The sequence below is a fragment of the Haplochromis burtoni genome, unplaced genomic scaffold, assembly GCF_018398535.1.
Source record: "Haplochromis burtoni strain Fernald_Lab_line unplaced genomic scaffold, NCSU_Asbu1 Contig_65, whole genome shotgun sequence".
Taxonomy (NCBI): domain Eukaryota; kingdom Metazoa; phylum Chordata; class Actinopteri; order Cichliformes; family Cichlidae; genus Haplochromis; species Haplochromis burtoni.
This window is the reverse complement of record NW_024582426.1, coordinates 1,214,044-1,228,240: the sequence shown is the minus strand read 5'-3', so window position 1 is coordinate 1,228,240 and position 14,197 is coordinate 1,214,044. Positions and strand designations below refer to the sequence as shown.

General features: G+C 41.5%; 2 protein-coding genes across 4 annotated transcripts in view; one reads left to right on the top strand and one right to left on the bottom strand.

Annotated features, from left to right (window-relative positions):
- Positions 1-931: 931 nt before the first annotated feature.
- Positions 932-10,871, top strand: pcsk9 (proprotein convertase subtilisin/kexin type 9). The gene is made up of 12 exons (XM_005923260.3): positions 932-1,250; positions 1,586-1,777; positions 2,707-2,839; positions 3,904-4,037; positions 4,138-4,279; positions 5,026-5,222; positions 5,315-5,498; positions 6,044-6,220; positions 6,305-6,453; positions 6,546-6,711; positions 8,664-8,830; positions 8,912-10,871. Exons 1-12 carry the CDS (start codon positions 1,077-1,079, stop codon positions 9,104-9,106), a joined length of 2,010 nt encoding a protein of 669 aa, XP_005923322.2. The 5' UTR covers positions 932-1,076; the 3' UTR covers positions 9,107-10,871.
- Position 10,872: 1 nt separating this feature from the next.
- The window catches only part of usp24 (ubiquitin specific peptidase 24), a 33,640-nt gene continuing 30,315 nt past the window's right edge, over positions 10,873-14,197 (bottom strand). For all 3 annotated transcript variants that reach the window (XM_005923262.3, XM_005923263.3, XM_005923265.3), the window contains 2 exons: positions 13,892-14,002; positions 10,873-13,494 (listed from right to left, as the gene is read on the bottom strand). In XM_005923262.3, the coding sequence (XP_005923324.1) occupies positions 13,432-13,494; positions 13,892-14,002 (174 nt within the window). In that variant the 3' untranslated portion in view covers positions 10,873-13,431. The remainder of the gene's footprint in view (positions 13,495-13,891; positions 14,003-14,197) is intronic.

Here is a 14,197-nt window from a genome sequence, read left to right as displayed (position 1 = left end):
ATAGCAAAACGGGCGTTATTACCAGTCTATTACCAGTAATAACAGAATAATTCCACAATGCAAGAATTTATGATGTATAGCAGAGAGGTTAGATATTTTTGTAGCTTCTCTGTTGCTGTAAAATCAAAATGTACATTTTATCATTCTACTTTGGTGTTTCTGGTGTGAAATTCCTCGGGCTCAGTCCAAACCAACCTCAGTGACACAATCAAGCGGGTAGCTTTGTCGAATTTGGGCTCCTCCAGAGCCCCAGAGGGTATTATGTAACAGTTTCCTGAGTTCAAAGAGAAAAGGGATCATGCTTTGAAAAAAAGTTTTTTTAAAAAACATATAACTCGTCGTAATAATTATTACTTTTCTTATTCTTTTTAAATGAAAGTGTATGAAACTGCTAACAGTTTTGAGTGCTTAAAGTTAAAAACGCGTACAGTATGTCAGAGTAAAATAGAGACGCACGCGTTTTGCGTCGCATTCTGCAGTCCTGCGCACATATTAAATAAAAAACAAACAAACAGTAAAGATAATAAAACAACATAGATAACCTATGAAAAATAAACGTAGCCTCCCTGTGAGTGCGCAATCACGGAGAATGAGTTTACGCGTACTTAGACTTTCAATCACAGCTCATACTGTTCACTATAAGTGCGCGTGCTAAAACGACATCAACAAATCAACTTGAAGTGAGAGGAAGTGTTCTCTCAGATTGACATGCAATAATTACAGGGTGGTTTGGGGGGGCATGAAACATGACTCCTCCACAGTAAGAGGTGTTTTAAACGGAGGACAATCATTCGATACAAAAAGAGGTGGCGTGAGCCATGGAAACGTCACCAGTCCCCGCCTTAAGTTATAAGCATCAATGTTGGACTCCTTCCCCCCCCCCCACCCAAAAAAAAAAAAAAAAATCAGAATAGATTGTTGAGGAGTTATCTTAACTTCCAGACACAGAGGGTACGCGGCTGTTGGAGACTTATCATCAGGATAAGTCAGACTGAAATAAAAAATAAAAACATCAGTGGTGTAATTTAATAGCTCTCTTTATCATTTTACTGGGGACAGTTCAAGAGGTGTGAAGAATGCGTTGCACCTCAGCCTGGATTGGCTGGGCTTTATGTTTGTGCGCATCTCTGGCCGTGCGTGCACAGGACTACACCGAGGACGACGGGATGATCCTGGACCTGGTCGGCGAGGACAGGACTGATCCTGAAACCGGAACCGACCCGGCAGCCGAGTTCATCAGGTGCAACAAGGTAATGGCATAGTGATTGCGTCAAAGGCATTAAATGCGCATCTTCAGTCATCAGCACCTGTCATTATTCCAAAAACGGGTAAAATATTTGGTCAAATATTTCAACAAACAATCTTTGCTGATGTACCTGACAAGCTGCCAGTTTGAGATACAGATTCGTTAAAATGTGCGCTCACATGCTGGGAGATAATACTTATTCATGTGTTATTGTGAAAACAGCGCAATACACACAATATAGATATATATACAAATCCAACTTATTGCACGCATGCTACATTTCTCCTGTGCACGTGGACATGAAGATCACATGTGCGCTGCATTATTTTTACTGTCCAGGTAGCCTGGCGCATTCCCGGACAGTACATAGTTGTATTGCGTCAGGGGACGCACGAGTCTCAACTCCAGAGGACCATCAGGAGGCTGCGAAGTAAAGCAGCCAGGAGAGGATACCTGGTGGAGATCCTGCAGACCTACTCAGGAGCACTGCGTGGCTTTCTGGTCAAACTGAGTAGTGACGTCCTTCACCTGGTAATTGCGTCACTTCACTGGATGTGTTCGGGAAAAGTGTGATTTAAACCTTTAAGGCAAAAGGGGGAACACAGGGAAATAGATGTCAAATCATAGCAGATCCATTTTCTAAAGGTTAAGACATTCCGAACGGGACATCCTAAGAGGTGGAAGGCAGATCTAAGAAAGCAGCTATAGTCTTGAATAACACTGTTACATTGTAACATTGTATACTGGCACAAGACGAGTTAATGGCAGAAAAGATTGGAGTAATATGGATTTTCTGACTGCAGCTTTTTGCAGAGGTCTGTGCAGTCTGTGTATATTTGACCTACTTGACCAAAATAAAGTGAGAATACGGGAGTCTGGAATGAATGATAGACAAAGTGTACTACTTTCGGTTCAATATTGGCGGCGTTTTCAGGATTATTTATTTCGAGTCGCATAAGATGGACTGAGAATGATGAGGTGTGTGTGTGTATTTATGTGTGTTTTTTATTTTAAAATCTGTAAAATTATAAGTAAGTATAGATTTAAAGTAAAAGAACTCCTCACCCGCCTTAGACCCGCATTTCAAATCAAATGTCAGATGTTAACAAAGAGGTTTTGTGGAGCATTTGAAATCATTCAGCTGTAGGAGTTGAACAAAAATAATCAGAAACTTTGCTGAAAAACACACAGAAAACGTGAATTAGTTGAACTCTGTATAGTATGAGTGCTGGTGGTAATTTTAGACAGAGTTTCTTGACAGTTGAGAGGTTGTAGACCCACCTTTGGTATCTGCGCATTCTTGAATTATGTCAAAAAATAAAAATACACAAATAAAACGTGAAACAGTGAAACAGACTTTAAAGAAGAATGGTCAGCTTTACCCCCACCTGATTTAACAATCAACTTCCTGTTAATCTTTCCTTACCACCCACAGTTAAGTTTGATTGTGTTCCTGTCAGGTGGCGAAACTCCCTCACGTGCACTACATAGAGGAGGACTCATCCATCTTTGCTCAGAGCGCCCCCTGGAACCTGCAGAGGTTACTGCACCCTTACGGTGGTTTCTCCGAAAATGGAACATACAGACCTCCAAGTGAGTTTGTCTCTGTCCATGACTTATCTGTATTTTTCGTCAAAATATAGGAAACCACGTGCGCTCTTAAGCAATGTAACTACCGAGGCAAACAAAACATTTTGCATTAAGAGTTTCAGGCGTCATTGGGGCGGTTGGAGTAATATACAACTACCCCAATGTTTCTATTGTAAACAGCTCAAGAACAGCAGAAAACACGACTTTTCTTATTTCATTTTCCACATTTATGACAACAGGAACATTTATTCTACAGCAGCATATTCAGCAGTATCATCTCTCTTATTATATCAAGCTGTAAACAACAAGGAATTCCTGTCTTTGTGCAATAAGCCTGATATTGAAAGGTGCCTCTCAGTTTAATTTCTATGAAGTCACCCGACGGTCACCATCACCATGGCAACCTTTAATTTCAGAAGAACTAATTACATGCTAATATCTGTGTTGTGTTAGTTCAATTCAAGCTAAGCTTAAATACAGTTAAGTCCATAACTTGCTGGGCCAAGACACCATTTTTGTAGTTTTGCCTTTGTGCACTGCCACAGTGGACTAGCATTCAAATTAGCATTATCTGTTAGGGAAGTAAATCCATTTTTTATATACAGATACATTTTCAGAGGCTCAATAATAATTGGAAAATGGACTGACAGTTTCATGGCCAGGTGAGGCCTGTTCCTTGGTATTTCACATGAAGTAGTATATAATATCTGTGGTTGAACCAGGGTGTTGAACTTGCATTTGGTAACTATCTACTAGAAGTCTCAATGCCAATGCAAGAAACATTAATTTGTATAAATTTACTAGCCCTTAGACTGTGATGGACAGGGGCTCAAAGAACCAGTTCTTTCTTTCTCATCTTCCCAAACATTTGTCACTGGAACTAAATGCTTATGGGGCTTTAAAAATGATCTTTTTTCCATTTAAATGACATCTGAGCCATTTGTGCAGTTTAGCTGTCAGATATCCATCAAGCAGTGCAGCTTTCCAACAGCAACCACACTGAGATTTCTCCCCTCAGAAATTGCATTTTCTAATTACATGTCAAATTCACCATCTGTCCTCTGCAGATGATGGGGGGAGGACGCAGGTGTATCTGATGGATGGCAGTGTGCAGAGTTCTCACAGAGAGGTTGAAGGACGGGTACTCATCACAGACTTCAATAACGCCCCTGAAGAGGATGGAGTCAGAGTTCACAGACAGGTTAAACACATGCACGCACAAATGAAACATTTCAATTCAACAGCACTTATGTATTTGCAATTGCAGCTCAATAACATTCTAAATCCTCGTTCCACTACAGGCCAGTCAGTGTGACAGTCATGGTACACACGTGGCAGGTATTGTGAGTGGATCAGATTCAGGTGTTGCTCGAGGGGCTGCTGTTAACCTAGTGCGTGTGCTCAACTGTCAGGGTAAAGGGACCGTCTCAGGAGCTCTGGCAGGTAAGACAGAAACTGTTGAACTGTACTTTGTACTAAAGACTACCAGAGCCAAGCAAAAACTCTTGAGTTTCTTTCTCTTGGGTCATGGTGACACAGCTTGTGGATGGCATGAAAAATATTTCAGTTTTATCAAAACATTGTCTTCCAAAGGACATCTTCTGACTATGACTCTGGCCCTTTCCCTCTAGATATACATGGGGAGTGTCATAACTCAGTTATTGCAAGAACATGAGTGGGTCATATGTTTAATATTTTGGCTGTTGACTGGTTCTTTGTGGGCACAGGTAGTGCAACCATCATCTACAGTGTACAGAATTCTAATCTACATTATGAGCGCCATGTTTCACTCTTACAGCAACTTTGATTTAAAGCTGCAGGTAGAAAAAAAATGCCCATATTTGTAGAAAAAAATAAAATAAAAAAAGACCCCAACTGCAGTAGTTCTTCAGTCTCTGTTCACCAGACAGAAGAACCACACTTTTCTCTTCTTCTTCTAAAACCTGAGAAGTTCAGGTCAGACTGCTTGTGTTAAAATATAAATAATTATGGGTAGTATGAATCCCTAGGAGACCAATGATCCCTAACCATGCAGCTATAAACTCTTAGTCTGGTTTTAAAGACTTTTAGAACACACTTTCATTTCATTAACTGTATTGAAAGAGAAAAGGAAGATGACCACAGTGTAAAACTTCCAATTTTTCTTGAGTGTATGAGGTTTTAGATTGTCCCTTTCCCCTTTCTGTCAGGAATGGAATACATTCGAGCCACTTTACTGGCCCACCCAGTGGACGCAGTAGTTGTGTTGCTTCCTTTTGCCGGTGGCCTCAGCCGTTCATTAAACACAGCCTGTCGAGACATGGTGGCTAACAGCGCTGTGGTCATCGCCGCAGCAGGCAACTACAGAGATGATGCCTGTCTCTACTCACCTGCTTCAGAGCCTGAGGTAATTTAACACTGAAAATGCAATCACATTCTGGCCCACCTACACGCGACCCTCACCTTTACCTCCTTTCATGTGTGTGTGTGTGTGTATAGGTCATCACAGTGGGGGCAGTTAACTCAATGGACCAGCTCATGTCACAGGGAGCAGGTGGTACCAACTTCGGCCGCTGCGTTGATTTGTTTGCACCCGGCGACGACATCGTTAGTGCCAGTAGTGACTGCAGCACCTGCTTCACCTCCCGCAGTGGAACCTCACAGGCTGCTGCACACGCTGCAGGTACGCAAACACACACACGCGCACGCAAAAGCAATCTGTGTATGCTGTTGGTATATCAATCATTCTTTTATTACAGACTCAATGATCCTTACAAAAAAATCACATAAACACTAGAAAAAATATAATTGCATATTATAGATCATTGCAGGGAAAGCAGCTGTAGCAGTGTCTCCACACCTGGGATTGGTTGCATGTTGTAATACATCTTATATTTGATAATCCCGCAATGATTTTCAGAGGCATTAAGCCTGCAGATAAATTTATGCATGAGATTTCTGAAAACAACTTTAAAAGTACTGACTTGTGCATCCACAAATATTTCACTTGCGCTGACAAATCAAGGTTTTCTCTCTAATGATCACTCAGGAGACTTTCACTAGTTAGCATACAAGTATGCAGTGTACAGATGTGTACAGCGTGCTTTAAATAGAGATATCTTCACTAAGGTTGCATAAGAAAGGTTGTGCATAAATCATTTTTGCACATCAGTATAGTTACCATTTGTCACAGCACAATTACTTCATAATTTGTTTTTATTTGTGTAGGTGTCGTAGCAGTGATCCTGTCGTCCAGTCAGATTGCATCACCAGTGCACGTCCTCCATATGATGTTGCATTACTCCATCAGCAACACTATCGACTTCCTATCTCTGTCCGAAAGCCATCGGCTCACTACGCCAAACCTGGTAGCAGCCATGCCTCCGGTTATTAAAACGTCACCAAGTTAGTGACTCACATTCCTTTATCACACGCAGACTTATAGTATCTATATGTGGTTCACATATGCGTTCCTATTTCTACATGCAGATGGGGAGCTACTGTGTCGGTCAGTGTGGTCAGAGAGGTCAGGAGTCGCGAGCACCGACAGGGTCATCAGCCGCTGTCGTCAAGGGGAGGAAATGATGGGCTGCAGCAGTTATGCTCCTGAAGGCGTCCGTGTGGGGGAAACCATCACTGTTAGTTCAGTTACATCAGCCATAATATCAACAATAACTTCACTCTAAAGTCTATAAGTCTACGGACAAACCCTCACCCCCTGTGTTTACAGATGAACAGCGGACACATGGAGTGTATTGCCCATAATGGTCCAGCAGGTAAAGGTGTGTATGCTGTGGCCCGCTGTTGTGTGATAAGTGGTCTGCAGTGCCAGGTCCATGCTAGTCCTGAGCAAGGACAAGCTGCTCAGTGCGTCGGCCCCCAGCACCACCTGACCGGTGAGTCACGTGTACAAGCTGCAGGAGTTTGAATGAGGCAGTCAGTCTGACATTTTAGGAGAAGCTCTTACGGTACTTGTTTTCTTGCTAAGAGTTAGAAGAGAAAATAAATGACACCATCATGTGTGTCTATAAACCAGAAGTTCAACTATCAGCTCATAATTTTGCAAAAATATTACCGTAAAAAAATCAAAGGGGTAATATATTCAATATTTACACTCACAGGACACTTTATTAGGTACACCTTGCTAGTACTGGGTTGATCTCTTTTTTTTTTGTTTTTTTTAAACCATGCTTTAGTTCTTTATGGCATAGACATAGATTCAACAAGGTGCTGGAAACATTCCTCAGAGATTTTGGACCATATTAACATGACAGCATCGCACTGTTGCTGCAGGTTTGCCGGCTGCACATGTATGATGCAAATCTCCTGATCCACCATATCCCACATGTGCTGGATGGTCATTTGAGTACATTGAAGTCATTGTCTAAGAAACCATTCTGAGATGATGTGAGCTTTGTGACATGGTGTGTTATCCATAAAGGGATAGACTTGGTCAGCAATAGTGCTAAGGTAGGCTTTTTCTGACCACTCTGCATATATCCAAGAGATTGTTATGTGTATTTCAGCAGTTTGTCAAATACTCAGACCAGCCACTCTAGCACAAACGGCATTCAAAATCCCTTAAATCACCTTCCTTCCCCATTCGGATGCCCTGATGCTCAGTTTGAGTTATTTGCCAATCAAAGCTAACTTTATTTATAAGGCACTTTAAAAACAGTGAGCACTGACCAAGTGCTGAACATAAACTAAAAAGAATAAAAATATAAATACTAAAAAAACAAAAAAAAAACAAATGAAATGACAGTAACAATAAAGAACACCAACATCAGAAAGACAATAAAATTAACATTCTATTCTGGGTCTATGTGATTAGCTGATTTGCATTAATTAGCAGTTGATGAGGTGTAGTTAAAGACTATTAATTTGGACTTAATCTTCCATTTAACAAGTCCTATCTATTTTTCATGAACACGTGTACAGATTACATAAAAATATAACTGGTGCAGAGCTGTTGTTTTTTTTAAATTTTATTTTATTTTGAATATTTGTATTAATTTAATTTCAGCTAGTTTTCAGTGTGTTAGGAGTCTTAGTCTGAAGTTAAGCAGGTTGTCTCAACTATGATGTGATTAGTGATATGATCATGACCATTTGTACCTAATATAGTGGACAGACAGTGAATAGGGCTCTTCAGATTTTATTTTATCCATACCAACAATAAAAAAAATTAAATAAAATAAATACTAATACAAATCTAATACTGTTAGATCAAGGAAACGATGTTCCAGAAAGCATCTGGGAAAACGTGGAGGAAAAAATTATTTATTTAATATCTTTTTGTTTTAAATTAGTAATCAGAGATCATGGTTTAATAGCTGGCAGAATGAATACAGCTCTTTGAACACTGTTGATATTGCTTATGATAAGTTTAGCCAAGAGACTCCTCCCTCCAGCTTCACACTAAGAGATATAGGAAGTGGCATGAAATGTCAGCCCCCTTTAAAAACAAAAACAAAGTCTATTAATTTAAATTTAGTTGCTGTCGATGTACTGAAGTGATGCACCTCAGGTATATAATCTGTATTTTTTAGTCAAAGTCAGGCTGCTGCATTTAGAATATCTTAGCCAGGTATGCTTGTTCCCATGGTAATCACCCTGAAAGGAAAATGTAACCCTAGCCAGCACAATTGCCAGCTACTCCACGAGTGTGATAGAAAAAGCAGCTTTTCAAATGTCATTAGAGCACTTAAATTACTTTACATTACATTTCTCATTGGTTGCCTCCATAGTGGTCTCTGTGAGGAGGATCAGTTAATGCTTGGCAACAGCGCCTCTAAAGTTCTTTGCTCCTTCGTTGTGTTTAAAGATTCAGCTGATTCTTCTCTAGGGTGTACATCGATGTCCACAGCTGAGATCTCATCTGATTCGCATCCACGTCACAGCCAGGGGAAGCGCTGCACGGTGAAAGAGGGGGTCACATCACACGCGATATGCTGCCATGCTCCATCTCTCGAGTGCAACCTGTTGGAAAACATATCAGCTGACAAAGATCAGGTGAAATAAAATAAAAATCACAGTAAAAACTTTGAGAATCAGCTACTGGAAGTTACCTCAGAAGTTATTGTCTTCCTTCAGGTTGAGGTTTCCTGTCCTTCCGGCTGGACTCTGACAGACTGCAGTTTCGTCTCTCGGGGCTCTGCTATCTTGGGGCCAGTTGCCAAGGGAAACAGTTGCCATGTCTATGGTGTCACGGGAGTGGATGGAGCAGCGGGTGCTGCCGTCTGCTGTCGTGTCGCACCACCAGAGCAGCAAGCTGCAACACCTCACTGATCCGGTTTCACCTCACTTTGGTTTCTAACATCGTTGAAACAGCTTTGACGTTGCCATTTTTTGTCTTTGGTCAGTTTTAAACCCCCTTACACTTTTCTGAGAAACCTCAACATCCTTAATATTCACTTAAAGCACTTCTGTAAAGCTGTTTGTGTGTGTTTTAGTTTTAGGATTACGCCAGATTATGCTCCAGTGCACATATTATATGTGACTTGACAACCTGTAAGCTATTTTTGTATCTTTTTACAAAACGGTTATAATAAAAAGAGCTTTCACAAACATACGGTTTGGATAATAGTGTAGTATTTACCGGGTATACCATCCGCATGCTGTTTAGAAGTTAATAAACTGAACAAATGAAATCAAAATGTTAAGCTCTGGTGTCAGCCATGTGTGTTTTAGAGTGGAAAAACATGATGATGTGCACCACAGGTTGTCACAGTTAGCATGTGTTATGTATGCACTGATTTCCTGACATTCCTCAGTCTTGTGCAGCACAGCTGCAGGTAATCAGCCTGCTTGATTAACAAGTCAGGTACCTTTTGCTCATTTTGTGAAACAGTAGGTGGAAACAAAATGAGGTAAATGGCTAACAGTAGGGACACCAGTTAAACAAATTTCATGTCTACCCAGAGTGTTATTGTGACAGTGGCTTTTATGGCTCCACAGTTAGAGACTTAGTTCTGATACACAGGTGGGTGACGTCAGTGTGAACAAGAGCAAAAGGAAGCATATAAACCACTGTCAGCTAGCTTGCGCCAATCAGCTAGCTGTCTGATTGGCACAAGACAGCATTCTATCCGACTGAACCTATATGACCAAAGACTGATAAAAAATAAAAACAAAGTTTACCCAGAATACAGTAAATGAAGCTAGTGCTGAATTCATGTGTGTAATTCTGTTAGCAGGATGCAGAGTAGGTACAAATTAAAGATTTAAGCTATTCTGATTTAGAATCAGTATTCTTAAAGATTCAGTTGGTGTTTGTTTCTTATGTCATTTTTTGTAACCATTTAACTAGTGACCTGATCCATCAGCTGTAATGGTCAAACTTAGAAGCCTGAGCCTTCTATGAGTTCTAAAACATAAAAGAAACCGCTCTTGTTTTGTATTATTTGGTCTGCTGTAACCTGTAAATGGTTCCCAAATGGTGTGCCTCAAGGCAAGTTCAGGCCTGCTAAAAAATGAGCTGTTTATTGCAATTTACACAAATGGGCACTAAAAGTTTCAAAACCCATGCTGTAAACAAATTAAATTATCTGTTGTGCACTGTCTCTGATGCATAAATTGATATCAGTATCAACATTGGGGCCACAGGTAATGTTTTTAAGGTGCTGTAGACTGTATATAAAAGATGGATGTAGGTTCCAGGACTAAAAAAAGTATGTGTGGATTTGTGTGCATCTAGTTGCAAAGAGAAGTCCAGTTTAATAGAATGAGAAAGTGGTCCTTAGCTTGTTTGCCTAGTAAAAGCTTTCCTGATGAGTTTAAGACCTTAGCGTGTAGATTCAAGCCTTGCTGAAGACAAGCTGGTGTTCATTTGGTGAACTATAGTTCCTATTCGTGTCGACAAAGATAATAAATTGAAATGTGGCCTCCAAGTTTGTCATTATCTTGTTTTAAAAGAGCTAAGATGGTGAAAATGCTCAGTTTGAAGCTTCACAAAACAACTGGCGATGTCACAGAGGTTACGCCTTTTATATACAGTCTACGGTTGTATCATGGGACAGTATATAGAAATGCATAAAGACAATATTTGCAAAAGGTTGTGCATTCCAGTTTATTTTATATCAAATTTCCCCTTAATCAAACTCTGATGTACAAATTAAAACTGAGTCTTAACATGCATTACAGAGTCTTGCGATGTCAGAAGTGAAGTTTCAAAATTGAATGACAGTAAAAACCCGTATAGATGCCAATCCCTAACCTCGCACCTACCCATCCCTCCCTGCATCCCAGGATTAAAACAAGATTGTTTTGAAGTTGTTGTTTTTTTCTTTTTTTCTATTTTTAAGTATTTGTGGTGATGTAGCAGAGGGCCAAACCAACAAAACTCTTGGCTGAATGCAACTCATGTTGCCATGGTCATGTAATCACTTGGCACAGACTGCATGCAGCTCCTTCAGATCGCCCATAACCAGCCACTGTGAAGGGGCGTGTGTTTGTGACATTAATGATACCAAATTACACAGCAAACAACATGGGGAGGGGGTGGGGGCTGATTTTGTTTTTTTTCCATCACGCAGAAAAGACAAACCTCACCATCACTTACTGCCACACATGCAAACGTGCTGGAGAGCACGATGTGACATTCACATCTAATGAGAGGAAATGGGGTGGAGGAGCATGGAAGGGCTAAAGCAGTGTCTTTCCTCTTCTCGGATGCAGAGGAGCCAGCGGATTGATCGCACGTTGATTCAAACAGAAAATCATTTTGCATGGTAGCTTCCTAGGTCCTTACATTGTAAACATTGACCTGTTAAAGCTGAGAGCTAATCTGCTAAGCAAGGTTAGGCTCATGTCTTAAAACATGTTAGTGAAAGCGTGACTTCATTAAAACTACCTAGCATGAATTATCTACAAAGTGTCTCTGTCCGAGTGCAGAGTGAAGAGAAGCAGCATTTTACCATCATCAGAACCCTGTCGTGTTGCCTAAACCCTGTGTTACTGGGTAAAACTTCCACGCCCACCTCCCCATTCACACACAGAGTCAACAGTTACATTCCTACAGTCCTTTGTCACAACACACAGAGGAAATTCCCTGTAGTAGTTTCAAGAATAATGCAAAGGAAGAAGCCCTGTTGCCCTTCTACATGACCACAGGAGACACTTGGTTTAGCGTCACGGGTGGAGCAGATGAGGACGTACCTCATCGGAGATGTGACGAGACAGTGTCCGAGGGGAGACGGGAGGGAGATCGGGAGGTTAAGGCACTTCAAGTCTCCCGATGATGGGGGCAGGGATGATGGTAACATGGGTGTTGCTCTCCAGTAAAAACTAGAGCTACATTTGGGTTTAGCTCCTCTGTGTGTGTTTCCAAAGGTTGACAAAAGCAAAAGGCAAAGCAAAATGTAAACTCCATCGGAAAAAAAAGAAACCTGATAAAGCAGAGGTAACAGTGAGGTGACGAGGACCTGTTCTCTGTCTTTGTGAGCGAAGTGAATGAGTGACACACGCCTGCATGTTTTTCAGAAGTTCTAGTTTTTGTATGCATGTGTGTGTGTGTAACCTTGGCACCTAAAAATAAAAACCTGCTCCTGAGCTCCCCTTCAGGCAGCACTGATGGCCCACCACAACTGATCTGCGCTCTTCCAGATCAGCTTTTTCCTGCATAAGGCTCAAGTCCCTAATCCTCTGCAGTAATTCAATTCATCCAGATTCAAAGAAAAGTGGTATTGAAAATAAAACAAAGCGACAAAAAGAATAAAATCCAGAACATGAGGCCGCTTGTCAGCAAGGAGGAGGAGTGGAGGGAGAGTACTGACCATGGCACTGCTTGTTTCAGATATGCTGAGGGTCTGGAACCGTCATACAACAGGACCAGCCCCCTACTGCATCCCGATGGCTACACTGTGGTGGCCGAGGGTCAAAGGTCAAGTCACAGGCAGACTGGCTTGCCATCAGGGCTCTCATGTGTTGCATAAGTGGCACTGCAAATATATGTTGTTAAAAGCAAAAGAAGACGAGGCTCTAGAGGAACTGACCAGTGCTGCTGTACATCACAACAGAATGGGTTGGACTATAAAGTGCATACTTAAACCCACCCTCCCTCCCGAGTGCTCATATGTGGAGGTGTTCCTGTCTGTAAGTTCCTCTAGAGCAGCTAAATGTGACCTCCCGCAATTTGCATGGCTGTGAGAGAAGAGCACAGGACACTTTAAAATATTATCTTACACTGGAAATAACATCTATGGAACAAAATCTTTACAATATGAATATGTAGATAAATTGGCAAACATGAGCAGAAAATTGTTAAAACACAACCCAAACCCATCCTCCACCTTGCTGTCATTCTGAGTGAATGAATGAATAAAAGGATAAACTGAAGTCATCCATGATTGTGGAAGGTTATTTGCACTTCCCACCCTAATCAACTCTGCTGCCCTTTATGATAATGCATCTCCATCATCGCCTTGGCTCATGTGAAAGGAAGTAATTCATGATTTATTCATAGCTCCTTCGTTGCCTTAGCGACCGAGACAAATGTTCTGATTGGCTTGCTGTGGAGTCCTAAATGTCCTGACCAATCAGAGGCAAAGTGCAGCCTTTTCGAATGGCTTCCTGGAGCTGCCTCTCCTTTGGAGGGATCCCACTGGTAGGACGACCTAGGGGTCCACGTCTTCTAGATCGCTCTTAGAATCACCGAGCATCATGGGAGACTCTGACCCCTGTGGTAGAATAGAGGGAAGTTGGATTAAAAAAAAAAAAGTTGAATTATCCATCTGTTAGGCAGAGCCAGGAGGATTATAATTTCTATTCAACACACTGATTGTCTATAATGTTTTTATGTGAGCACAAGTGACAATCTGGGGCTGTGTGGGCTTCCTGACAGCCCCAGCGGGAGTTGGAGAAGAATGAAACAGCTTCAAATCCACCTCTAATAATAACCGTGGGCGGTAACAAACTGCCTTTATAGCTTTTGACAGAAGCCAATGAGATGATCCATTTTTGCTCTATTCTTCTCTTTCGGGCTTATGTGAGCTGAGCGGGAACTGCTTTAAAACCATGAGTCATTTGAGAGCTCCACTGTTCTAAGCTGCTCATTTGGATGTAGCTGAGAGATACCTGTCGGAGACTGCGGTCAGCGTTTTCATTCGCCGGGCTGCCGTCAGAACCATTACTGCTACCAGACTGCTCTTTCTCATTTAACAATGCTGTAGCATAGGCCAAGGTATCCTGCAGAGTGTGACACACACACACACACACACACACACACACACACACACACACACACACACACACACACACACACACACACACACACACACACACACACACACACACACACACACACACACACACACACACACACACACACACACACACACACACACACACACACACACAGGAAAATAAACAGTATGAGTGACT